Below are 27,268 nucleotides of genomic sequence, written 5' to 3'. Positions count from 1 at the left end.
TGAAAATAGAGAAAATAAAGAGTCTCTCACGTCCTTGACCTGTTTCCATTAGACCGTAAAACCAAGATGGACGACAGGACGGCTCCTGAACGTGAAGCCAAAGTGTCTTGATCCTCATTAAAGGACATTTAATTAAAGACAAACATTCTTCAGATGCTTAAATAGATAGAAAAGCCTCATTATGGTTCAAATAAAAACACTTCTTTTAGTCTATGTCTGAATAAACAATTTGCAACTTGCATTTCAATAAGCTGTAAATCTTTGAACTTTTAAAAGTTGAAAACTTATATTTTTTCAGTTTCATGACAGGTCTAAAGATTTTATCGTCTCTGTGCCTTAAAACCAAACAGTTCTCAACCTCTTGTTTGGTTTGTGTTTGTTTGTGGTTTGTTGATGTGCACGTATTTTATAAAGTCAGTCTTCACGACAGAGGGAGCGAGGGGGGGGGGGGGTGTATCTGTCATGTTAATATGTGAGTTTTATTTTGAAAACGCAAATTACTGTGCACCAGTTTTTGAAGCTCGTAAACTGATTTAAAGGATTAAAACTAAATAGTTGAACTTTCCTGAACGGATTCTGAAAAATGTGTCAAACTGTTTTTTTTTATTTTTGAATTTTCACCCAACGTTTGAAATAAACAGATTTTAAAACATGTCTGTTCAAATACTGGATTATTATTTTATGTATTTTCAACTCTTTTCTTAGCAGGATTTAACTAGAACTCTAAACTAAAACACTGATGTAACTGTTAAGGACAAAATAAAGTACAACACACTTCCTGGATTTATGTCATCGCAAACCTGGATTTACCATTCAGCAACAAGATGGATTTAAAAAAAAAAGAAAAAGAAACTCAGACAAAATCCAACTGTACAAGTGTTTTTATTTAGACGGGAACAAGGTGAAGCTAACGTGTCACAGAGGCTGGTTAATGTCATATCGTTCTGTACAGACACAGACAAACATCTACAGGTCGTCAAAAAGAAGTGAAACCTTCACATGTTGAAATCTGCAAGTTCCCTGACATCTGAACGACCAGGATCCCAAACCTCACTCGGTCAAAGTGGAGCTTGTCGGTTTCATCGTCATCGATTCTTCGGGTTAATTTCACTAGGTTGTGATTTAAATGTTAAATACATTCACTTAAGTTATTAATGAAGAGAAATTAAATGTTAAGCAAAAACAGAAAGAAGCAAGACCGTGAACCTCCAGCACGGCAGCTTTCAACATTTCACATTAAATCAAATCCGCTGCTGCCACGAGCGTCTGGGTTTCATCCCAGCAGTGTGCCGTCCATCAGACTCAACACTGGTTCAATTAATCCCCAAATTCATCAAAACAAACTTCAACTGGCTGGTTTTTATGAGACGTGTCATCAGTAAAAAATAAAACCTGCAACATCCACATGAAAGATGCTTCCAGCGCCCGGTCACCAGGTCGGACCTGTGAGCAGCAGAGAATCAGAGAGAGGCGGTCAGAGGGATCCAGAGTATGAAGAACATGGAGAACAGAACATGGACGACAGAACAGGACTGGACCAGAGACAGGACGGATGGGATGGACGAGCTCAGGAAGGATCAGAAGCTGATGTGTAATGGGTTAACTGGTCAAAGGGAGAATTCCCCAGAACAACGTGCACGTGTATACACCTTTAAGAGCCGGGTGAGACGAGTGCTTCTCCTCCTATGACACTGTTTTTTGTGTTACACGTTGTGATTCACTGGAATACAGGAGGTGAAATGCATGATGGGAAATGTAGTTTGTTTGCTAGATGATGGCTGAGAAACTAAGTGAGGGGAGCGATGCTGAAGCAGATTTGGTGCCTTACGTCTTAATGGGGTAATTGATGGTGACCGTTTATCAGTTTCAGAGTTCAGTGGTGTTAATGGTTTACCTGCAGGGTTGCTGCGGTTGTTCTGTCGCCTCATTGGTCCAGCCTGGTTAATGAAGCGGTTGTTCCTCCGTTGGGAACCGGAGTTCAGTCGGAACGAAGCTCCTCTTCTTGGTACCTAAAAAATAAAAAGAGTGAAAAAGACTGGAGTTAGTTTGATGACTGGATCGGTTTTCAGATATGAACTATGTAAAACAGTGTGTGTACATGTTGTGTAGTTAGTGTTTGTGAAGCAGCAGCATCAGGTTGTCGGGTCTGACTCGTTCACAACATGTGGGAACATCCAGACGAGGGGCGGAGCCTGTAGAGCAGCAGGGGGCGGAGCCTGTAGAGCAGCAGGGGGCGGGACATGACTATAAACTCTGCTGTGGAAAGATCAGTGTTGTTGTTTCCAGCTCATCCACACCGGCGTCGGCCCTCATCACCAGAAGATCTGGAATCTCCTCGTGTTTCCAAGCCGACGTCTTCGTCCTCTACGTGTCCGACTCCTCTTCTTCATCCTGAGATGTTTGTGTTCTTCCAGTTTCACATCCGTCAACTTTCCTGCTGTTTCCCACCTGGACTCACTCTGACAGAACTGACTGACATTTTATGTTCTCACATGCAGCCCCTCCAGAAATATTCAGGAGAATGTTTGGACTTCAGTGCAGATCTGAGAGCAGCATATATCGTCCCCATCACTCGACTGAAGAGGTTCTTTAACACTCACCATGTTGCCTTCTTGTCTCCTGCCCTGCTCCTCTGGCCAAGTGGAGAATCTGTCTTCTTCCAGCGGAGACATGTCGTCAATGAACTCTGGCTCACTGACACAAACAAGTGGCAGAAGAATGAAGTTATTCAAAGTTAAGACACTGACCCGAGCAGTTGAGGACCACAGTAAAACATGAAAACGTTGGCTCACCTGACTTGACCCAGGGGGCGCTGTGACATACCGCCTCCTGGTATGGTGACCATCACACCCTCCAGTCTCTCCTGCCTCCTCCTCTCCAGGTCGTGCCTCAGGTCCCCCGGGTCTCGCACCAGCTGCTGGTTCAAACCCTGTCACCACAACGTCAGCGCAAAACAATCAACTTGTGGATTCATCAGGAAATTCCCATAGAACTACAATTATCTCTGCTGATCCACAGTCAGATTTCAGGAAGCCAAGGTGGTTTGAGAGAAAGAGTGATTTAATGACCTGCATGGATTCCAGTCTGGAGAACAGAGGCTCCTCGTCTTCATGCAGCGAGTTCATGTTTAGACTGAAGCCTCTGCAGAGGAGAAAAACACAACTTCCTGTTTCAATATTACTCTTCAGCTTGATGTTAACGGGGTTGTTTGTGTGTTATGTTTCAGACTTCAGCACAAATATATATGAATCCGGTAGAATGACTGAAAACAAGAAACGTCCAGACGCACCGGTTTGAGCTGAACCGCTCGTCCAGCGTCAGCTCCACCGTCTCCTCTTCAGAGAAGCCACTTGTCTGAGGAACTGAGAAACGCTCGTTCAGGGTGAGGCCATCATCTCGGAAATATTGCTCTGCAAGCACAGACAAGAACACTTTATACATATCCTACAATATAAAGCTACACAAAAACATATCAGATGATAGAGGCCAACATTTGTTTACGTTGCAGAAGGAACCTTGTGCTGTGTTCGACCAGTGAAAGTTCAATGTGCTTTGCAATCAGTTAAAATGAAATACATTCTGCCAAGATCTATAATAATTGGCCAACTGTTGATCACTACATCCAGAAAGGACCATTACGATATTTAATAAATAAAAGTTAGGTTTAGCGGACTGATATTTATGATCATGTGCGATTTGGTGCAGATACAAATAAGAGTCTGGACTGAGTGAACCAAAATGTGGTTGTATGAGGTGACCTGGTTCCAAAGGTTCAGTTTGTTTCACCATTACATCCCGACAGGTACAGATAAGACCAGTGGACGCTGTGCTGACCTTTGACATGGTGCACCAGTGTGATGATTTCCTGGGCAAACGTCCCAGTGTGCATGGCCGTCTCTTGATATGTGCCCGAGTGCTCGAGCATGGGCAGGAAGTCGAGACGCTGCCGGCCCACGTTGACCAGATCCAAAGAGAGCTGCCTCTCTGTGGAGTAACTCGGCAAGCTGCTGAGGAGGAGGAGGAGGAGGTGGGAGATGAAGGTTAAAAACATGATGAATTGATACACAGAAGATAAATTACTTGAGCTTTTATCTACCATATAATGGGACTAAGAAATCTCCAGTTTGTAAACACTCATACAACAGGAAGTTTGGATTTAACAGCTGCAAAGTGCTGTTTGATGAACTGCAGTTCTGACAGTTTCCTTGTTCTTCTCGGAGCTGACAATGATTCATGAGACCTTGAGGCCACTAGTTACTGTGGCCAGGGGGAAATAAGTGAATGTTCTCAGTGTGAGTCTGAATATTTTAGCTGAAATACTCACACGTATGAGCTAAAGAAGATGAATACAAACAGCTTTACCTTACCCGACACTTACCTTTTACATGATCCACATATGACACTAACTAAAACACTGTTATCTAGAAAGAGGGGGGGGGGGGGTCGAGCTCTAACGCACAAAATCATACGGATTCTCATCTCTTAGTGGATGTTCATGTGAAACCAGGTTAAACCTCTTTTAAACAGACAGGTGAGTTAAAAGGTCGGGTGAAAGTTCACACTTCAGCTCTTGTTTTTATCGGATCTTTAGTGTGACTCAGCTGGTTCAGTTCGAACCACTGGTCCTCACGGGGGGGGGGGGGGGGGGGGGGGGGGATGACTCCAGTCGCCCAACACGATCTTCAGCATTTCATTTGATGCTCGTGTAGTTTTTCGATCCAATATCTGTGACACAGATTGATTTGTCGGCATCAAGGATTCTGTTCATGGCTTCAAATGTTCCTTTTTGACAGATTTGACGATGTCTCAACTTCTCCATGTTTTTGTCAATAGATAAAATTCCTTTCCACTGTAATGATGATATTTATCTATGGGTGTAGAATCCATCTTCTCCTCCCGACGGCACTGATGAGGCAGAAGTTTCCTCCATTTATCTGCATTGAACATTACGTTCATGGTCTGAACTTCTCAGATCAGCACATTTCCAGGATCTTTTGATTTCTGCTCTTCACGGCACAGATGTTGCTTGAATTCCACCACTGAGGGGCCATCCAACTTCACGGCTTCAATTTCTTCTTTCAAAAAACTGAGGATATTCAAGTTCACAGCGTCAAATCTTCCTGCAATTTCTCAATTAAGAATCATCCATGATTATATTGACAGCTTTATTTTCTCCTTTTTGTAGATTGTTCATTGCTTCAGTTTCTTCTGGTATGAATTTAAATTGATGCTGTTTAACAAAAACAAGAAATGAGTGGTTAGCTTGTTTCCTTATTTAACAGCTACTTTGGCTGTGATCACTGTCGACAAAGCTTGAGAAGCTTGTTTCATTTCACTCTGGACAAGACGACGACTCCTTAGCTGTTCATGTTTTTGTGAACATGCACGTGTGGATGCAGCCCCAGAGAGAACATGCTCTGGATCCTCTTTCCAAAATGACCCTGATTTAACAGGAGCTGGTTCCAGAAGCTGCTCATTTGGATCTTCCATCAACTATGAACAGAAACACTCCAGGTTCTTCCACAGTTTCCAAACCTGTGCTGTGTTCTTCCAACGTGGCTCGTAACCAATCACTGTGAACATGCTCTTCAAAGAACCCTCTGAAGCATCGTATGAAGTCATCTCAGAGAGGTTCTCCTCTTCTGTTTCCACTCTCAAACCATGGTCGTCTTCTTCGCAGAGCACTGAAACATCCATCCATAAATACTTCCTGGTTCTTGGTTCCTCCTTTTGAGACACGAGTAACGTGAACTTTGATACTTGCACATCTGAACATCCATGTTTTCACAGATTAACCTCGTCTGTGCCTCCACAGCTGGAATTCTCCTCTGTACCAAACGGGGAAACAATCTTTCCAGGATTTTACGCCTCATGACTTGGACACCTTCGGTTCCTCGGATGAGTCGGTGGCCAGACGTCACAAACACAATGGGGGGCAGGTGCAGCATCGATCAGGAGCTCACACAAAAGGATCATTGTTGTCTCACACACAGATTTGTCGAGTACTGATGTTGCTCATCTGCAAAAAAAAATTCTCAAGTTGACACAAGGACAGTTTTTCATTTCCAGTCAAAGTGACTTAAAAAACTCCAAAGACTTGTTCTGGAAGTTTACACCAAACTCCACTTTACTGGATGATGACACAGCAACATTCCTTCAACACCTCCTTCTAGAAGACGTGGTGTTGAGTGTGTGTCACTGCAGCTTCAGAGTGAAATAACTAGAGTGACGAGGAATCACAGTCTGGGTCCAGTCTTATCAAAAGGCTCTTTGAGGAGTCTTTGGTTTCACTTCAGATCACAGTGACAGTGAGATGCTCCGTTGCTGCAGCTCACTCCTCCTCACCGTAGGGGGAGATCTTTATATTCTTGCCTCTTCTGGAATCCTGTGAAGAACCGACATGTGAGATGATGACTGGAGCTTGAATCTGCTGCCTCGAGTGCCAGAGCCTCTCCTCAAGTATTGTCATTCGCCTTCTTTCCACCTGATTTCACCAATAAAAGGAAAAACTTGATGAAAACTTGTACATTAATTGTGGTCTTGAACCAGACCAGGTTCAGGCGGTTCAGTTTTTGACAAAGCAGAATGTGTCATCCTGAGCTGCTCCAGTTTCCTGTTGTCTCCGTTCATCAGGTCATTCTTCGCCTGTGCATTTTGTTTAACTCTCCCAAAAGTAATAGTGCCGAGTAGTTCATCTCTTTTACAAAGAATCCGATGCAGCTGAAATCTCTTTCGAATGGAACTTGTCTTCATTTGGGAAGGTGACGAGAACATGGTCACTTTCCCAAAGCTTGGCTCCAGATCTCTTTCTTCAGGATGAAGAGCATTTCCTTAGTCTTCAGTTCGAACAGCAGCTCTTTCTGGTGCCACGTCACTTCTTCATGCGAGGGCAACTTTACCTTTGTGAGAAGATATTTAGTCACTTGGAGAATCTTCTGCGTGGCATCTTGATTGAGTAAAGCCAAAGCACATCATTGAATTGTGCCAACATCAGTGTTTGGATCAACGACAATCGAATCCAGTTCGATGAAAAGGTCGATTCTCCGTCTCTCTCCCGGTCGCTTGTTTCCTCTTCCTGCAGCAGCTCTTCATGAGCTGAGAAAGAAGTGTGAACTTCCACCACTCACCCTTGATAGTTGTAATAAAAAATACTCTACCTGTTCTGGTTAATGGGTCGGGTCATGTCTACTTTGATGGTTAACGTTTCCTCCTTCACAGCGGCCACGTTACTGGTTTTCTTGTCACTCCATCCACGGGGCATTTTGGGGTCCAGGTCATCCCTCAGTAAGTGTTGCTCCAGACTCCGGGGCCTGTTTTGAAGTCTGCCTTCTCCTGACCAGCGAAGCCCTCCTTCCATGGGATCCTTGTTTCCATCTTCTCTGAGGGGTCGATATCCCAGTCTTTGCTCTCCATGAGGAAGATCTTGGTATCCTTGGGAGGATTGCTGTAAACGTGGTTGAGTCCTGACTGGTCCGGCCCTTCCGACCTGTCCACGATTAAACCTCCCTCTCCCAGGACGAGGACAACCTGTCCCCCTGGGGTTCAAAGAACCATCTCGATTACCATATCTCATGGTATTTGGTCTTTCTTGCGGCACAGGGCTCCTCTGAGATTCAACATAGTTGGAATCTCTCCGATTATCTTGAAGGCGGCCTCCTCTCACATCTTCACGATCATCCAACCGTGTGTCCGACGTCCTGAAACGCTCCTGCGAGGAGCCTTGAGGACGGGGACTCCTCTGTCGATTAAACTCAAGATCTCTGCGTTTATCAAATTGTTCCCACTGTGGTAATTTTTTGACATTTACGATACCGTGATCATGTTCAATGACAAGTGGTCTCAAGGGTCGGACATCTCCACGGGGAAGGCTCCCGTGAGTGTTTCCTCCAAACCCATCTCTGGGCGTCTCCACCAAGTAACGCTGTTCCCCAAACTCCTCCTCATTCCTGTACCTGTGACAGCATAAGAGGGGTTGACATGGTTCAACAATGATTCATGGGAAGGTCCATCTTCACATATGCTTTAAAATCTACAGATGACATTAGCTTTGTTTTTTCTGTGTCTTTGTCAAAGCAATAGTTACCAATGTAGCAGGATTCTTAAAGACTACAGCTGCTGCTCGCATTAACAACTAGAGAACGCACGACAGAAAACATGCAGCATCGTTAAGAGCCAGCAGAGCCGGCAAAGAAAGACAACTTAAGCCATGCAATATGTAAGATTAGTGTTTTGTTAGAAGGAAAATAAGAAATGACGAAAGAGAGTGAAGGATTTTGCTCTATGGAATTTAAAGATGAGAATCCTCTGAATTCTTCCTTCTTGGAAAGTGCTGCGATGCATTTTGCTTGGAATTTACCCAGGGTGATCGGCGTCATCCATTTCCCTCCGTTGCCTTTTAAAGGGGGGGCTCCTCTCTTGATGTGGCTCCTCCCTTTGTCTGTCTCTGTTGGAACCCTGTAAATTCCTCCTACCTCTCTCCCTAGCTGCTCCACTCCTTTGGTCGTCTGTCCTCATAGCAGGACTGAGGTCTCTGAACCTCCCGGGGCCTCGGCCCTGCTCCTCCCTCCAGCCCGTCCCCGGCTCTCTCTGTTGGTGATCTGCCTGAGACCTCGGTGGCAATCTTTCCCTCACCAGACTCGGGGGAGACTGGGGCAACCTCCCCCTGTTATCATAGCTCTGGTCATGAAACCCTTCCCTGCGTCTATCGCTATCCCCTCCGACATTGCGCGGTGGCGAAAGCCTGCGACCCTCGTAGGCCCTCACATCATAGTGAGGTGAAGACGCTCGGTTGTAAAACTTCTCCACGTCTGGACGGCGTTGATGCTCAATCTGGAAAAGGTCATCTGGAAAGGGAGGGGATCTTCTCTGGGCTTCTGGGTACATCTCTTCCCTGTCAAAGCCCCAGTCTTCTTCAGGAGTCGGTCTGAGGCGGTGACTCCTGTTGTGTGGATTCTCATCCGGCTCTGTGAGGACCTTATGAGGATCAGAGCTGGATTCCTCCCATTGAAACCTCCTGGAAAAAATAAACTACGTCACTTTTGAAACTGATAAATTGAATACAAATATTTTTAAAGGTTAAATTATGACAATGTGTTTACCTGTAGTTAGGAGACCGCGATCGTGACATATTTTCCACCTTCAAAGAAAGTAGAAGTTTACGTTTGGTTAATTCACTGTTTTATCAAGAACCACCCGTTAACTAAAGATTAACGATGGACTGTCTCCCAATTCATTATCAGCATTTCTGTTATATCATCATTCTGTTATTTCAGAGTCCAGTTTCATTATGTAAATAATAACACAACTGGTTATTACTGTAAACTAATAACTTTTTTTGAGGTTCAACTTTATATTGCTGTGTTGATATTTTTAATCTGCAGTTTAATAGACAAATGAATCAATCAATGGTCAATAAGACCTGGAACTACAATAGATGTTTATTATTTCAATATAATTCTATTAATTGATCATTACACTCGTGTAGATTAACTAAACATGTGTGTTTATCAACCAGGAGAATAACAACCAGGTTAAAGACATGAAACACTTTCTACTAGAGTCACAACTAAACACATTTTTATGTAAAAATACATTTTAATACCATTTAACAGAACATGAACACCATTGCTAGCTAAGCTAAGCTAAGCTAACGCTGTGCAGTGCACTTACCCGAGGCCCCGCTAGTGTTGGCTAACAAGGCTAACGCGGCTAACGCTAATGCGGCTAACGTTAGCAACAGCGAGGACAAACGCGATAAAACACGAAGATAAAACGTTTGTGACGTTAAATTAAAAACGTGTCTATCCACGAACTGGATCCGGATGCGAACAGACGCGAAGACGTTTCCTGTGAAGTTTAAAAATGTCTGAAACCCTCAACTCTTCATGTTTCAGTTAAACACCCGGTTCACTACTTCCTGCTGCGGCCTTTTCACAAGAAAACCAGCGGATGTGCAAATCCGCAGCTGTACAGCAACAAAATAAAAAACACAGACACGAGTATAATTATATTTACATGTTTGTATAAGTTCCTCTGTTCAAAGTGTAGCTGTGAACTAAACTAATGAAAACTACATGATTTATGCTTTTCAGGGTTTTATTATCATATCACTAGATTGCTCTAATTGATAAATTAACATGTGAGACACATTTTCAGGCTTGATTTTAATATTTGAAACCACTTTATTCACTGTTTGGTATTTAAGGGTGTGTATGACTGTTTAAGTACTTCAGTAAATGATAACAAATATTACAATTCTATCATAGTATTTAAATTATTTATATCACGTCTAGGAAATGTTTTCTTTTATGACTATGTTTTTATTTGTTTTATGACATTTGAATGTGTTTTTGTTTGTAAAGCTTATTATTATTACTATACTGTACAGATAGGGTTTTATTTCAGTCCTGATGTGACTAAAACATGAATTTGTTTATTTGAATTCATTCATGCGTTGACTGAAAAGATCCCATGTGTTAAATTCTAATCAATATCTTCAGCTGTTTAAGTAAAAGTTCCTTCTTCAGTCCAGTTTTTGCAGATCAGTTTTAATGTCAGTGCAGCATAGAGTCGATAAACAGTGAGAAATAATGAAATAAAAGTGGCTGCGTTGAACCCTGCACGTCTCTAACTCTAACTCTGACTGAACATCATCTACAGATTCTAAATCTTTAAAGTTCCACTTCACTCTGTCACCTGCCTCCTGTTTCCCATTAACACACATCTCTGAATTCACCCAGTTCACCGACACAAGTGGCTTGATGAAGTTTATTGTTCTTTTTCAGCAGTTATCCATGCACCACGTCTACAATGATATATTCCACCAAGCTGCAGTGTCACAGGGTTTAAGTTATATGAGGATAAACATTATGTCCTTTATTTTTTTAAGTCTTATACAAGGGGACCCAGGAGACTCTCTTACAATGAGCTTCAGCAGAATCCGGAGGACGTGGAGATGCCGACAGGGGGGCGGGGGGGCGTGACAATGTAAAACAAGAGCTGAAGGTTGCAGCAGTGACGAGGAAACACTCAGGAGCTGAGAACCTTTTCCACATCAAGAAGCTTTTTACAGAAACTCTCTTTGCACTTGGATCCAACTTTGGTTCCTCGCCCTGAAAAGGTCCGGCTCCCAAACAGTTCATAGTTCCACCACCACCATCTTTCTTTACACATTCACAGACGGGATTATGAATCCAATGAGTACGATATATAAATTCAAACAAAGGAGGTGAGGACACAGAGGAAATCCTCAGTATCGTGGTGGGAAGGAGTTTACATTCTACATTTACACACATACTGAACACGTTGCATGTTTAAGGCTGATTCTAATAGTTGAGACAGATTTAGGCCAAATAAACTCAATCAATGACATTTAGAACTGAAAGAAGGTTTTTGCACCAGACTGGAGTGTGCTAAAGACAAATTATCGGCTGAATGAAGAGAATGTGATTCAGGTTAAATGCTCTAAACCTGGTGTGAGTTTAGGGGGGGGATGTAGACTTATTACCCAAGTATATCTATAATCCCGGTTACAGCCCTGACCGTCCACACTTCTGGGGCCCCTGGGGGCCTCTGCCTGGAATCCAACCTTCCTCTCACATTGTTGTGTCTCTACTTTCTGGATCTTTTGTGGCCTTTAAAACAGTGAAAGTGCACATGCTGGATGAGACGGATCCTGAGGGTGAAGCACAGAGGGCGTGTAAGGCCTCGGAGGTGGCGAGCTGAGCGTGAACGCTGCTTTAACACCAGTCTATCGTGATCTGTGAGGTATACTTTAGTTTGGGGGATGAGCGGGGTAGCAGGTGTAATCTTCTAGCGAGCAGTGAAACACACAACTACCGGTAAGTGCACACTATAAAACACAGCTTGCGTGGTTACAGTCAGTGCCGGACGAACACACAACCCACTGTGTCAATATTTTCCTGATCTGCAAATAAAAATACGAGACGTTGTTTTTCCCTTTTCCCTCCTCGTCTTCTTCTCCACAAAACGTCCTTCAGCTAAATGACGAGCAGCAGAGGAACCGAAGCTACAGGCTCAACGTGTTACTGGGCGACAGCGGGGTTATAAGATCAGCTCGTCTCCAGCATCGGGACGACTCTACAGAGGACACACTGGGTTTCAGAGCAGCAGGAGTCGCTGGTGAGATAAACACACGGGATCCATCAGAAACACTGAGAGGAGGAGACACTCCCACACAGCTACAACCACAGCTTCACTAACTAGTCCTCACTGAAGATGCTACACAGGATTTACACAACAGCTCTGGATGAACAGAGCCGCTCCCTGCTCCTACCATGACGGACTCCAACACCCACACACATCTATTTACAGAGTTTTTACAAAAGCAAGGAGATTAAAGCAAATGATACTCGAGTGATGGTTAGAGGCAACGCATCTGGGCATACTGGTTTTAACTGGGTCGGGTGTAGAGCAGATGTCCTGTTCACACCCAGAGGACAGGACGGGACTAACAGCTCGTTAGTGAGACACCTTACATGTAAAAACATGTTCAATCTGTTCATGAAAACAAGGTTAATGTGTGAAAACTTTACAAGTTAAGCTTCTAGTTTTAAGAAACGAACAAAGGTGAAGTTTAGATAAATAAAAGTAATTTCAATTTCCTTAAATTCCCCTTCTCAAATAGACATCTGCTTGTTTTTGGTCGCACAGTCTTAAATATACTTCACATCATTTGCACGATTCAGTTGAACCCTGTTGTGTTTCTAAGAGTCACTGCGTGAAGATGTGGCTGGAAGCTGAGCAGTAAGAGCGTGGTTGATAATACAGATGAGAGATCAGTTCCTTGTGATGTGATGATTGTTGTAGTTGCAGACGGGGGGGACGGTCTCTTGCTTGGTTCTGGTTCCTGTCGGCTGCTGAAAAGGACCTGCGAGAGAAAAACAAGACCATGATGAGCAAACTGTCCTTTCCTCTAAAGCAGCCGGACTGCGTCTCCAGCATCTGTCCTGGTCTTTACCCGACTACTGGACGTCCAGCTTGCTGGGGCCGATGCTGTGGATGAGCTGGGTGGATTCAGAGGCGGCGCTGTACGCTTGAATCAGCAGGTTCTTGTTGAGGTCTCCGACCCCGCTGCCGGCCTGCAGCTTCGGGTAGGGGGCCGTCTGGGCAGCATGCACTCGTCCCTGGGGGTCCAGGTCCATCAGGTGCTCCAGGGGACAGACGTCTGTCCCCTCGGTGACGGGCGAGAACTCCTGAGCGCTCGCCTGCTCCTCCCTGGACACGGGGCTGATGGAGACAGATGGAGAACTTAAAGAAACAACGATGATGACAGAGACACAATATTTCATTTATTAGCACTTTTCAAAACACAGCCGCAGTAAAGAAGTTATATTGAGCCGAGGAATGAGACGTGGGAGAAGAGGAACCTGTGATTGAACCAGGAGGAAAAGTTGATTCGACATCTCAACATATAGAAAGTTTTATTTGTTATATTTAAATTTGATTTGTTTTATTATTTTCTTGCTTCTCTGGGACCAAACTATTAATTAGTTGTTTAAATTTCAAAATACACTCAAGGAATGTTGTGTTGTTAATCTCTGTGAAGCACTTTGTAAACCTGCATTTTGAAAAGTGCTACAGAAATAAAGTTAGTGGAGCCTCACCTCGGTGCAGACAAACTAAAATGAAGGAGAAACACACGAGTAAACACGGCTCCTACCTGACGTCCATTGACTGGACTCCGTCAGACAACTCGTCCACAAAGCTCCTATTCTCCAGGGGCCCCAGCGTGATGACGGGGGCCTCAGCCGGAGTCGGGCCGTCTTCCTCCAGAGCGGCGGCAGCCTCGGCTCTCATGTCACCTCCTGCAGAAACACAGCGTTTTGCTTTGTCACAGTCGTTTCGTTGTTACAGACAAAAGAGAAATCAGACTCGAGACCAGCATCAAAACCTAACGAGTTCTTTTCTGACCCATAATGCATCATTCCACCAAGTTTAGTAGTTTCCAAACGAACTAACTAACCAACAAACTGATGGGGCTGGAAACCCGAGTGTAACTAAAGACACCTCAGGCCTGAGAGGTCATTAAAACCCTGCAGTATACTTGTGCAGTTACAGCCAATAAGCATCAGGTGGCGCTGTCCCCCTGCACGTGTCACACTGCTGAGTCACACTGCAGCGGAGACTGATCTCATTCGCTTTCATATAAAACTGATTATGTTGGAGAAACAGAGCAGAGACGCTGAAGAAGATATTTAACACTCAGAATAATAAAACATGGGGAAACTGAAGAAGAGGAGGAAACGACAACACATGAAGAAACGAGAGAGAGCGACAGAAGTAAAAAGGTAGAACATTCACCTGGGGAACCGGAGGGAGGCTCCACTTCACTCTTCCTTGTTCTTTTCATTATTTCCTCAATTCTCTGTAAAAACACAATAAATACATTTCTTTACATTTAGTGAGTTTACTGGAGCTTCAGGTCAAATTCAATGATTTTCAGCAGCAGATGGAGACTTAGTTCCATAACATTGTGGATTTTCATGTATTAATATAATGCTGAATAGACAATATTTTCAGTTGAGTTTTTTCTTGACAGCTGAAGATTTTGTGATATGATGAGAAGCCTTGGGATTCATTGATTGTGTTCTTGCTGTGTGTTTGTGCCTCGGAATGCACAAGCACACACACCGAGGCTGTGATGACACAGAGTCTATCAGGGCAGATCTAATCCTCTCGGTGGTACCTTCTTCCTCTGCAGGCGCTCCTGCTCCTCCTGGATGTGCAGCAGCTCTCGCTCCTGTCGCTTCCTCTCGGACTCTTTCTGGGCTCGCAGGAACGCCTCCTCCCTCTGGAAGGAGAAAACATGGGAGACACACACTTTGAGTTCCTGTTCTCAGGGTTCCACCAGTCGAAATACTTCTGACAGAAGAGAGAGAATCTGAGCTGACCTCTCTGTCCAGCTGATCCTGCATGTCCTTCCATCTCTGCTCCTTCTGTCGTCTCTCCTCCTCCTCCTTGCTCCTCTTCTCCTCCTCCCTCCTCACTCTCTCCTCCTCGGCCTGACGCACCGCTCTCTCCTGTCGCTCCTTGGCCTCCTGCTGCCTCCTCTGCTCCTCCTCCGCCCGCAGCCTAAAGTATCACATGACAAAATCACCTGTGAGATTTGAATCAGCCGGAGCCAGAAATCTGTTTTCTGACCATATTCTCTGAAACAGTTTTTCATGTTATTAAATGGGAGGATTTCTAGAAAATACACGAGTGAGTTAGAAATGGAGCTGAAACCTGAATCCAGAATCAAAGTAGCAACACAACAGATTATGTTTTGACAAAATTGATTCTTATGATGAGCAATAAATAGATATAAAATAGATGTTTCATTATTTATGAACAAAAACAACATGACTCAATTGTAAACCAATAAAAAAACATGTATTCATTCTTCCTCCCACCTCTCGTCCTCCAGCCGTTGTCTCTCCTCCTGCTCCTTCTGTATTCGGGCCAGACGTCGTCTCTCGGCCAGCAGCCTGGACGCCTCCTCAGCGTCTGTGGTCCCCCCGACACTCCGGCCCGTGGGCGTCCCTGGAGACTCTGGACATGAGGAGGAACAGGTGAGTCGGCAGGTGGGGCAGGAAAGAAAAGGAAAACATGTTTGACCCGGTGGCCTTACCTGCGTTCAGTTCTCTGCTGGTGGATTTGGGGATCCTCTTCTCTGAGGTTTCAGATTTGGTTGATTTCCTCTCCAGGGTGCTGTGACCTTTGACCTCCGGGTGACCCCTGTCGTCAGTGCCGGGGGTGCTGGCTCTCTGTCTGAGCGGAGAGGGAGGGAACTGTCCGGGAGAGCAAGGCGACTGAGCGCGGCTCCTGTTCGATCTCACCCTGAAACACACACCACCACATCAGGTCATCCGGTGTGTGTGTGTGTGTGTGTGTGTGTGTGTGTGTGTGTGTGTGTGTGTGTGTGTGTGTGTGTGGTGTGTATGTTTCCTACCGTTTTGGTGTAGCCGGGCCTTTACTGTTGGCCCTGAAGGAAGAACTACGGGCCGGTGTGTTCGGCGTCTCTCCCTGCAAATCAGATCCAATTCATATTAATAATAATCATTTCACATTCAAATAAACTGGAGAAATCTGGACATTTATGTGTGTGTGTGTGTCTGTGTGTGTGTGTGTGTGTGTGTGTGTGTGTGTGGTGCCTCACCGTGGGTGTTTTGGCTCTGGACGTCTCTTCAGAGAATCCAGCGATGCTCCTGCGGTTGGAGGAACTTCTGTTAGGTCTGTGGTTGTTGGGGGAAGCTGTTCGATTGGACACAAAAGACACTGATGGATCACAGACCGACACACATGCAGACACACAGACCGACAAACAGACACAAACAGACACACACAGACACAAACAGAAATCAGAAACACTCGTGAGTAAAGAAGAAAAAACTCCTCAACCCAAACTGACATTTTACTATTTCAATAAAAATCTCCCATTTCTTGTATCATATGTTCCTTCCTCTTAAAAACGTATGTAATGGACATCATTAATATTTTAATATTTCCTATAAATGACATTGATTATGATCAACACATTAAACATACAGCATCAGCTGCAGCTCCTCTTTTCAGCCTCTGTCTAAAACACATTCTCCGTCTCATTTCAAATTCTCCTTAGAAGACGAAGCTGTTTGTGAAGTTTATCCATCATTTATATTTATTAAGGAAGTGAAACCTGATTTTAAATAAGGTTGGTGCATCAGAAGTTTATAAATCATTTCTTTACATAAAGGGTTTATATGTGTTTTACAAACAGGACATTTAAGATCAGCTCTTCTTATCAGACGACTGTTCTCACCTCTCTCCGGGGAGTGGAGGGCGGCGGAGGAGCTGGAGAGCTGTTTGTTCATCGGTGGATCCATTGTGGGTGGACACAGGAAATCAACGACTGATAAAAATAACAAACATCAAAAATCAGCACCACAGACACACACTGCACATGAGTGTAAATCACAAACACGTCCGGTGAACGTCCTGATCCTGACAAACACAGAACAGCCGATCGATGATTCAACCTTGGTGATGTCAGACAGAAATGAAGCAGAACTCAGAGCGTCTGTAACCTGCTTCATCGTGAGATGGAGGATGAGCATCGAGAGAGGAAGTCCCGTGAGACGGAGAGGAGAATGATTCGTACGCACGGCGCCTGAACGCACCGTGAGGGCGTCCGGAGAGAAGAAGAGAACTGGCTGTGTGTTTATATTGTTTATATATAAAGTAATGTGAAAATAATATAGAGGAAGAGAATGTAGATATAAATATGAAACATGTTTAAGAAAGCTTTCATATATAAAAGCAGCTGTGGGACAAAATGTCTGGTGTGTGTCTGTGTGTGTGTCTGTGTGTCGGATGGCTCTGATGGATTTCACAGATAGCGACAGGGTGTACGTCTGGTATGATGTATGGTGTGAGTGTGCATGTGTGTGTGCATGAGTGTGTGTGTGTGTGTGTGTGTGTTCCCCGTTGAGAATATTGTGTATGCATCACAAAACACAGCTCTGGGCCGGGACTACAGGAAGTGGAACAGCCCTTTGTAATATAAGGATGGGGGTGGGGTAATGTGTGTGTGTGTTTGTGTGTTTGTGTGGGTGTGTGTGGCCGTGTGGCGGTGTGTGTGTGCCACAATGGAGACAATGAGTGGAGATGTGAAGGTGATCTCTTAGAGACTTCATAACATCACTGTAAAGACACTGACCCTCCATTGACCTACAGACACACTTCACTGAACACACACACGACACAGACGTCCACAGACATGCAGACACTGGACCAGCTGCAGGTGTGACAGCAGGAAAGGGGGGGGGGGGGGGGGGCGTGGCACACAGAGAGACATGTGGTCTGTACCGTTACGGGATTGGCTGGCACTGGGAGCGGCAGGGAGCTCATTGGGCTGAGCAGAGCCAATGGCATGGCAGGGCGGGGTCTTAGGGTTACCTGGGCAGCAGGCGAAGCACAGCGGAGAAAGCAAAGCGTTACACACCCACACACACTCTAACACACAACACTCCTGCATCACACACACACTCCAACACACAACACTTCACACACAAACACACGTACAAACAAGGAGGAGAATCGTGGGATGAACCTCACTCAACGCCACATTCACACCATGAGGAATTATTATTATTATTAATGTTATTATATTATCATCAAGTCAGACAAATGTAGAACAACTTGACACAGCTCAACAAACCAATCAGGCAACGAGAAGAAGGAAGAACTCTGGAAGTTCACAGCTTCACCAAGAATATCACCATTTCTGGCCAAGTTAGGAAAACGGGTGAAAACAAATTCCAGAGTTCATCCGTTAACGTGGATCCGCTAAAAAATATAAAGGATTCCTCCAAAGGTCAAACTCCAGTTAACATTTCCTCGTTGTGCGACTAATAAAGGATAATCTTAAATCTGGTAAGCTCTTCATTTAGGTCGGGAGGATCCTGGTCCAGTTTTTAATCTCTACACCTTCATACAGTGAAATCAGCTGTGAGAACAAAACCAATGTTTGAATCTCAATGTTTGAGGTAATTTTCACTGTGAATCTTTCAGTGAAGCATTATCCAAGTTTTTACACAATTCTGCTTGTTCCCCATCAAACCTTTTACCTCACGCTCAAAGATGGACATCCTGACATGAAGTCTGAGAGAGAAACCTGACCAGGAACCAGCTCCACTCAGATTCTGACCTTCAGGCAGCAGAAGACGATACTCAGGAGATCCCCAACGTTCACAAAGCAAACAAAGGTCAACACAAACTTCTATTGTCGTCCGTGCAATAGTTGCAGATACACAAATGTCTCCTGAGATGTGAGGAGAAGTCAGATGATCCCAGTCAGTAGAGTTCATCCAGAAGGGACCATGCATGTACACATTTTACAGAAATCCATCCAATAGCTGGAGTCTGGACTAAGTGATGGACCAATGAGGACTTGCTGGACATGAATGTGATGCCATAAATGATTTGTAAAGGTCACAGATGTTTGAAAATATCCACAGACTTCACGACTTGTAATTCTATCAGAATCGAGACATAAACAAGAAGGAAGTTATAATTTAATGAAATAAATCTTCTGATTGTTAATTGAAAAGCTCTGAAGTCTCTTTGGCCCAGAAGTCGACCAAACATTTCCTCCACAGTCTGTTTGGCTCAGTTTCTTAAGGATTTAGTTATGAAACTTAAAACTAAAGTAGAATTTAACCAGATGCTGCACGTTCCTCATTTAAACACATGAGACGGACTGAACTTCTGATATTCACCTTCTAACATGAGACTAAAAAATATTCTCATAATATAATAACTAAATGTTGTATTTCCCACAGATCCCCCCTCCTGTATTCGGCCCTCACATCAGACTATATGACACCTTGATGGTTAGAGGAATCACATCCTTCTCTGGTCGTTTCAGGTTCTGCTCATGAAGCTCCAGGTCATGAACGAGTCTGTTGTGAAGCTTTCAGCTCCATGAAGGAATCATCTGATCACATCACAAGTTTCAGACCCGACGACCGAGCGAACGAGAGAAGACAGAACGATCTGTGGTGAGACTCCGTCCTCTGATCGAGCTGTAAGATGAGAAGCTGCCGTTTCTGCTGCAGTGGGCACAACTGATCCCAGAGCAGCTTCTCCGCCTGTCAGCCGGGCCGGAGCCAGACCCGCTGCTGGCTGGACCCGGATCCCCGGTCAGTGCCAGGGCGGCGAGGCCTGATGGTGAATAATTGATGGCGTTATGAATGCACCACAGCATCTGGCAACAGAGCTGGTGGCGCTGGCGGCCGACAAGACAGAGGAGAAGACGTTTGTCGGGAAAGACGACAACAGAAGAAGAAAGACGACAACAGAAGAAGAAAGACGACAACAGAAGAAGAAAGACGACAACAGAAGAAGAAGAGCGATGGATGTCGGCACAGGAAACATGTCGCACTCAGTTTGTGCGGCCTTGTTGTCGTCAAGGTTAGATGTGTAACTCCTCTGGGATTTAGACCCGTCTCCCATCTCAGAAATAAAACCACACAGCTGTGACACGCACACGCACACACACATGCACACACACACACCTGTAGCACATTAACAAGACAAAGAGCAGCTGATGACACAGTGAAGTAAACACTGATTCAGAGACAAAGCGCTGAGCAGCTCCTGCACTGCAGCCTCCCCACCCTTTTCCATCCTCCTCTTTTCTGCTGCTCCCTCGCTCCATCCTCTCTATCCTCATGTCACCTTCTCTTTCCCCCCCCACAGCCGTCCTCCTCCGCTTTGTCGTCTCCACCCTTTCATCCCATCCCCCTCTTCCCCCTGACCTCCAGACCTCCTCCCCGAAAGCAAACACCTCTCCTCCCTTCTCCTCCGCTCGCAGCCCCCATCACCATCATCATCACCGGTCTCCACCCGCTCGATCGCCCCGCTGCACATATCAAACCAACCCTCCACTGACATCATCACAATCCTTCTCTTTCCACCATGTCACCAGTAGAACCAGCTCCCGTGGTACTCACCCTCCACTCCCTCCGGTGGTCCTCCCCACGTCCAGCGCTTGGGCCTGTTCTCCAGGAGGTCCTGAGCATCCCCCCCTCCTCCTCCTGCTCCTCCTGCTCCTCCTGCTCCTCCTGCTCTCCGGCGGACCAGGGCCTCCAGCCTCTCCTGCTCGTTGCGTTCGGAAACAGGAAAGAACAGATTCTCTCTCACTGAGCCATCGCTACGGCGACGGGAGGCAGGCGATGCGCACGGAGACGGCTGCGCCATGGTAACAGCCTCGCCCTCGGTCACCAGCGCTCGATCGCCCGCTTCTGTCCCTCAGTGATACATAATACAGCAGCTCTCTCTCTCTCTCTCTCTCCATCTGCCGCTCCCTCTAGGTAGCACTGACTCCGTCTCTCTCTCTCTCTCCTACCTCACAATTGTTCACCCCACCCTCTCTCTCTCTCTCTCTTCTTTCACACTATAACTACCTCGATCTCCCTCCCTCCTTTCTCTCTCTCTCTCTCTCTCTCTCTCTCTCTGTAATGACTGAGTCTATTTCACAGAACACACACACACACACACTGGGTGGATTGGATATTGATACTGGTTGCGTTTGTTTTATCTAAAATCTCTCTCTCTGTCTCGCTCTCTCTGGCTCTGTCTGTCTCTCTCTCTCTCTCTCTCTCTCTATTTTATTATTCGATGTCTACCTTGTTACCTTTAAGAGAATCCCCTCGTGGTTGTTATGGATTTAATAAAAGCTTTGTAAATAAAGTAACATCTCGATATCGACCCACTAAATATAGACGTGTAAGTGTCGTCGCCTTCCTCCGTCTGATTTGTTTATAATTCTTTTGCGTTAATTGATGTCTCCACTATTTGATATTTATTTTGTTTATTACCTCGACCGAGAAGGCCCCCCCCCCCCCGTGCGGAGGAAGCAGTGTGTGTCAGGGAACAACACAATCAATTTTGTTGTGTGTCTGGACGATCATTTATCTTTTTTGTGAGATAAATATTGTTTCACAGATCTTGATTTAAACAATCAGGCACATTTCAGGAACTGATATTTACACTGTGTGTGTGTGTGTGTGTGTGTGTGTGTGTGTATGTGTAATGGTACAATAAAGCATATGCATTGCTCCAGAGGGTTGTCTGTATATGAAGGATGGAAAGGCCCATCTCAGCATTGTTGAGGGGGGTGTTGCTGAAAGTGCATGCAGAGTCACGCACTGACTGCAGGAGGGAGGAGAGACGGATTCAAGGGAGAGAGGGAGGAGGCAGAAATGTAAATGGAGGTGGGGAGGTGGAAGGGATGGAGGGATGGAGCGGTAGAGGGGGAAGGAGAAATAGAACAGATCAAATAAAAGCAAAGACAGAGAGAAAAGCAGGATGGAAGAAGAGACTGTAGCGGACTCAGGCCTGAAGGAGAACCAGATACCAGTGCAGTGTATATTAAATATTAAGATTGTGCAACATCAACAACAAACATCATGAATCCATATATAATTACAAAGGAAGTGTTTGTCATGATTATAATAAGTATTAATAAATACATTTCAAGAATAACAATAATGAAAACACTCAGTAGAGCTAATTTCTGTCAAAACTGCACCAAATGAAACACATAGAAATGAGTCCTCTAAATATATTTGTGTATGAATATTGTTTTCATCAAGATCTGTGAATTATTCTCCACCAAGTTCCACGTTCATTCAATTGTTTTTGTGTAAACTTGCTGACAAACGAATAAACAGTCGAGGGAATATACAACAGATTCAACAGAATATTAATATATAATAACTATTATATTATTATATGAATTCACAGTTTGAATCGTTTGTCAAACTAAATGTCAAACTCTAATTTTTCAGATTCAGACACAAATGGGGAAGAAATAAATATGATCATTCAGAAAACACTGAACGATTTAGGACAAAATGTATCAAACTGATTGAGATGAATGAAAATATGAATGATCGTAAAATTAACTGTGAAAAGTAGCTGCAGTGGTTTTAGGAGCAATAACCTTTGACAGAATGAATTGACAATAAAATACTAAATGAACCTGATTTAAAATCAGTTTAAATCAGAAATGAAACCTTGTGTGTTTTCTCTATAGAACCTGGATCACATCGATTCTGCCGTTTCCTCCGTCTGTTCCAGGAAGCAGCAGTGATGTAATCTCCCGCGAGACTGACCAATCATTAAGTTATGCATATGAGTGTGTGTGTGTGGGGGGGGGGGGGGGGGGGGGTGTTAGCATGCAAATCAATAGACCCAGTGACAACCCCCCCCCAGGACTCTGGACTGGTTAATTTCCACAGGAGCTAGTAATTTATGCTTGATGTCAAACTGACGGAGCTCTTGCCCAAACTCAGCAGAATCATTCACGATGGAAATAATAATAATATTAATAATAACCTGAGTCAATGCTTCTGGACCAACTGAAGCCGAGTCATGACTCAACAGAGCGATGAATGAAGTTTGTGTTTTGAATAAACGGCACATTCCTCTCGATCTCGTACGTTTTGATAACTCAAACCTTCGAGGAGAACCTGCAGCTTCTATCCTCACACTCGTGAATACAGAGGCTGGATGCTTCTCCACTTCATCCCGCCGTCCAGAACTGAAGCCAGTGCTCCGGAGACCACTCACATTGGGAGGTGGTGCATGTGACCTCACTCTTTTGGCCCTGGGCCCCATATAAGGGACCTCTGACCCACTATGAGTCAAACGTAGGCCGATGTTCACGTCTCTTAGGGGCCACACCTTTATTGGTTTCTGTCCACCGCCACAATATCTGTCCCCCCCCCAGCCCCCTCTAATGTGAAGCCTGAATGAAGTTCAAAGTAAAAGAAGTTTGATGTTAGGGTCATTTAAGCTCTTCTTCTTAAAGTCTGAAAACAAACCAGCTGGTCGGTGGACAGGAAGTCATCGAGGGAAGAGGACAGAGGATCATGATTCTGATTTTAAATCACATTGTCAACAAACCAGGCCTCTATTAACACTAACACGTGGTTGTGTTCACTCTGATACAACTCATTATATTTAATGAATTAACAGGAAACATGTGAACAAGTAAACAAGTTCTTGATTTGATGAGATTTGTTTTAAATCGTCAGAACTTTGACACTGAAAACTTGTTCAGATTCGTCCTGATTTTTAAAAAAAAGCAGATCCAGCAGCAAAAGAGTCTTGAACTTATTTTTGTTCCATATCAAAGTTAAAAAAGACGTTTATATGTTTCTCATATGAAGAACGCAGCAGGAGATTTTCAGGACCGTAAAGATGCTGAAGTTTAGAGAAGTTTTCATAATGGTCTTTATTTATTTCCTGTATAAGACCATTAAATAGCCATAATGGTCCTGAACTCAAATCATTCCTCATCAGGAATTATGAAGCAAAGTATTTTACAGTGTTTAAATATTTAGAACTGTTAGTTTGTTTATATGGGACAGTGGTGACAGCTCCATGTTTTGCCTGCAGTCGCCCTTCTCGCCCATTTCTGAATCCACCGCTGCATCGAGATGTTGATATGAAACACTGCACCTTGGTTAAGATCATTTCATGGAGCCTGTGGTTCAGCCTCACTAACAAGGCGTCATGCTGTTCTCCCACCTCCTCTAATGTCAAGTGAACGCCTCATCAGCTTGACCTCTGACCTTTTCTGCCTCTTGCTTCTGCCGTCTCTTCCCCTCGGCTGCTGCCCTGCGCTGCTGCTCCTTCCTCCTCTGCACCTCCATCTTCCTCCCTCGCTCCCCGGCACTGCGATCCAGCTGCTGCTGCACCCGGCGCTCCTTATCACGCAGCACCTCCGTCAGCTCTGCACGCGCACACACACACACACACACACACACACACACACACACACACACACACACACACACAAGTTTACAGTATTAAGGTTGTAACTTTGGAAGGTTTTTACTTGAAGCTTCAGATAAATAGTTCTTGGACTCTTCTAGAGGTCAGTTCGAGCCGAGTGGATTATTCCAGCAGGAAAAGACCATAATGACTCTGAGCTAATGTTTTAACACAGACTTTAAAAACTGTGAACTTCTCCTGACTTCCTCTCAAGCTCCAGTGGCAAAGACACATGTAAAGATATTTCTCTATTTACTTGTCTCTTGTATTTGCTTGTTTCTTTTTTTGTTCTTTCCGTATTTTCCTCCTTGATTCACCTTCTTCTGTCTTTTGTTTCCTTTTGATTTAATTCTGCTCAGAGCTGCAATTATTATTAAAAAAAAAATCAAATAAAAGAGAACTCATCAGAAGATGTTTTGAAATCTGTAATTAACAGGTTTCCAAGTCTAAGATTTGAATATTTTGATGGTTACTCAGACTAAACATCGGAAGACGGAGGATTTAAGAAATGAAATCATTTAAAATACTAATAACACAACAGATCAATCGATAATGAAAATATTCAGGACCTAAGAGTCCATTTTCCAACTAGTCCTCTTCATAATGAGTATTTTTACCTCGGGTAATAGATTACATTCATTGCTCGTACATGTTAAACTCAAGTCCATTGATTTATACCACAATCAGTAGATTCCTCTACACTTTATTTATGTTAATATTTAATTTTCCACAGTGGTAAACAGGAAGTGCGTGTGTTTGTGTGTGTGTGTGTGTCTTTGAGGCAGATGAACATTACAGCGTTACACACCTTGTGTCTTCTCTCTCTCTTCCCGTCGCTCTTTGTTTAATGGCGGCCGGGCGTCTTCAGGAAAGAAAAAAATTGAAATGATTCTCGATGTTTGTCACGTTGAACATTTGTTTCTTACTCAGGGCTGATGTGGTTTGTGTGTTTTGTGCGTTAAAGTGTAATTATAACCTCCGCAGACGCCAACCTGAACAGATGCTCTTAAATGAAATATTTTATGTAACACATAAAAGCACTGAGACTAAAGTGGAGTTCAACGAGGACCTGGGAGCTGACTACACCTCCTGCTTTATATTCTGGATTATGACGACAATGACAGTGCATCAAGTGATGATCAGAAGTTTACCTGGGGGGCTGCTGTGATTGGATGGCGATCCGGAAGGTGAAACAGGCCGATTGGTGAGCTGCAGCGTGGGAGGAGGGGCCAGTGCTGTGTTTATGGAGAGAGGAGTCACACATGATTCATGCAACACTGGCAGACACACAAACACAGATGAAAACCTGCAGCTGTGGACGTGACCCCAGCTTCTGTCTGTGCACGGCTCAATCTGCTGGTCAACGTGAGGCCTTCAGGGTCAGGTGTCGCTGTGGGACAACCGAGTGTAACCCGCAGCCAATTTCTGATTTGTTTTATTCATGTATCTATCAAGACGTGAGAACATCCATTGACTCGCCTGCATCCTGCCCACAAACACACTCACACACATGCAGCCATTATGCAGGTACATGCAAAACCCAGATAAGTCTCCAGGGTCCAGCTTCTCTTCACTCAGAATTACATCACAGATCTAAAGGAATCAGCTGAATCACAGGTTCAAAGCCTGGTCCTCCCCAGTGCAGTGGAGGGATGAGACCCAAGAGCATGATGGTGGATGGAAGCTGATCATGAGGAAACAACATCAGCCTGTCAGTCAGTGCGCAGGGAGGCAGAGGGTCGGGTGATAATATCATTAAAAAGAGGAAGAGAGACGTTTAAATAACAATAAGAAGAATCTGCTGTGTCCTGATGACATCACTGAATTCCTGTGTAAAAACACGTGCAGCTTCTAACAGGATTCAGGAGAGAATGAGCTCATCAGCTTCCGGCCTCATGCAGTCAAACGTCATCTGAACAAACGGAAAACACGAACAAAAATTCTGCAGATTATATAAAATGTCAGATTGAGGGGTTACCTTCTGTGCGTCAATCAATCACATCTGCAGGGGGACACGGGACATGTTGTCCTCACCTGTCATGTCGGCGCAGCTCGGAGACACCTGGGTCATCTTCACGGTCGTCGTCGGTTTCACCAACCGGAGCAGGAGTCTGTGAAGCCCGCAGAGGAGAGCGGCTGCTCGGGCACGATGACTCGGGAGGAGCCGGACGGGGGGGGGGCAGTGACGGAGGAGGGAGGAGAGACAGAGGGAGGATGGGATACAGACAGATGGAGGGAGAGGAGACAGATTGGGAGGGGGGGCGGAGCAGCTCTCAGCTCACACCTCAGTTTCTGAACCGTCTTTTATTTTGAAAGATTACACTGTTTTAAATCAACAATTAAATTGCTGCAGGTGCACGTGACAGAAACGTGATGAGAGTAAACACTGGCGCGCGCTCCAGCAGCTGCTCACCGATTCACGCGCATGCATCATGCACGGGCATGAGCTTCATATGACGTCATTGTGCCACACGGAGCTTTTCTCCTTTGATTGAGGCTCCTCCCCTCTTCTCTGATTAAGCTTGAGGCCCCTCCCCTCTCCTTCGATCCAGGTGATCATAGGTTGGGGTGGGGAGAGAACAAGAAGAAGAGGAGATCCAGAGGATGACACTAATGCACCTTGACACAGGACAGAAGAAGAAGACGCTCTGAACACGTTTCAGAGGATCAGGAGCAGTTTGAAACTGATCTCAGTTCCTCCTCTCGAATAAAGATGAGCTCATAACAAACCAAGGGAATCTGTAACTGTCTCCAAACCATGGACTTGAACATTCGCCCAGAGGATGAGGACACCCCCCCCCCCAAACCCTAACCCTAACCCCCACCCCCGTCTAACACACTGCATTTGTTTACAGTTGAGTTTCATTGCCATCTTCACAGACACACACACACATGGATACAGTAAATATAGATTTCAGTCTTAAGATGAACCGGTGCAGCT

At 44.7% G+C, this 27,268-nt stretch overlaps 2 protein-coding genes across 2 annotated transcripts; both read right to left on the bottom strand.

The window, feature by feature from the left end:
- Nucleotides 1-863: 863 nt before the first annotated feature.
- zgc:112982 (uncharacterized protein LOC503771 homolog) lies at nt 864-9,905 on the bottom strand. Its single transcript, XM_062379318.1, has 11 exons — nt 9,670-9,905; nt 9,099-9,136; nt 8,357-9,013; nt 7,158-7,952; nt 3,835-4,004; nt 3,290-3,410; nt 3,069-3,141; nt 2,793-2,929; nt 2,601-2,694; nt 1,895-2,009; nt 864-1,443 (listed from the first exon to the last, which is right to left on the bottom strand). Exons 2-11 carry the CDS (start codon nt 9,125-9,127, stop codon nt 1,430-1,432), a joined length of 2,205 nt encoding a protein of 734 aa, XP_062235302.1. The 5' UTR covers nt 9,128-9,136; nt 9,670-9,905; the 3' UTR covers nt 864-1,429.
- An 848-nt stretch (nt 9,906-10,753) lies between these two features.
- LOC133933111 (MAP7 domain-containing protein 2-like) lies at nt 10,754-26,518 on the bottom strand. The gene is made up of 17 exons (XM_062380082.1): nt 26,362-26,518; nt 25,479-25,562; nt 25,136-25,189; nt 24,126-24,286; nt 20,496-20,640; nt 17,848-17,937; nt 16,802-16,891; nt 16,160-16,254; nt 15,953-16,026; nt 15,632-15,840; nt 15,414-15,552; nt 14,913-15,093; nt 14,708-14,812; nt 14,323-14,386; nt 13,682-13,826; nt 12,980-13,269; nt 10,754-12,889 (listed from the first exon to the last, which is right to left on the bottom strand). The coding sequence occupies exons 1-16, from the start codon at nt 26,396-26,398 to the stop codon at nt 12,984-12,986; spliced, it is 1,959 nt and encodes a 652-aa protein (XP_062236066.1). The 5' UTR covers nt 26,399-26,518; the 3' UTR covers nt 10,754-12,889; nt 12,980-12,983.
- Nucleotides 26,519-27,268: the final 750 nt, after the last annotated feature.

The sequence above is a fragment of the Platichthys flesus genome, chromosome 21 (genome assembly GCF_949316205.1).
Source record: "Platichthys flesus chromosome 21, fPlaFle2.1, whole genome shotgun sequence".
NCBI lineage: Eukaryota > Metazoa > Chordata > Actinopteri > Pleuronectiformes > Pleuronectidae > Platichthys > Platichthys flesus.
Note: the sequence above shows the minus strand (reverse complement) of the source record. Positions and strands in the feature narration are given on the sequence as shown.

Excerpts from the sequence above, each read along its gene's own strand:
- LOC133933111 (XM_062380082.1), bottom strand. The coding sequence starts at position 26,398 with ATGACCCAGGTGTCTCCGAGCTGCGCCGACATGACAG. Across the intron at positions 16,255-16,801 it reads CCTCCACTCCCCGGAGAGAG|CTTCCCCCAACAACCACAGA; the intron begins GTGAGAACAGTC and ends CCAATCGAACAG. Across the intron at positions 13,270-13,681 it reads GTCCAGTCAATGGACGTCAG|TTCTCCATCTGTCTCCATCA; the intron begins GTAGGAGCCGTG and ends TGTTTCTTTAAG.
- zgc:112982 (XM_062379318.1), bottom strand. The coding sequence starts at position 9,127 with ATGTCACGATCGCGGTCTCCTAACTACAG. Across the intron at positions 4,005-7,157 it reads CGACCCATTAACCAGAACAG|CTTGCCGAGTTACTCCACAG; the intron begins GTAGAGTATTTT and ends CCTCCTCAGCAG. Across the intron at positions 3,411-3,834 it reads ACTGGTGCACCATGTCAAAG|AGCAATATTTCCGAGATGAT; the intron begins GTCAGCACAGCG and ends CTGTGCTTGCAG.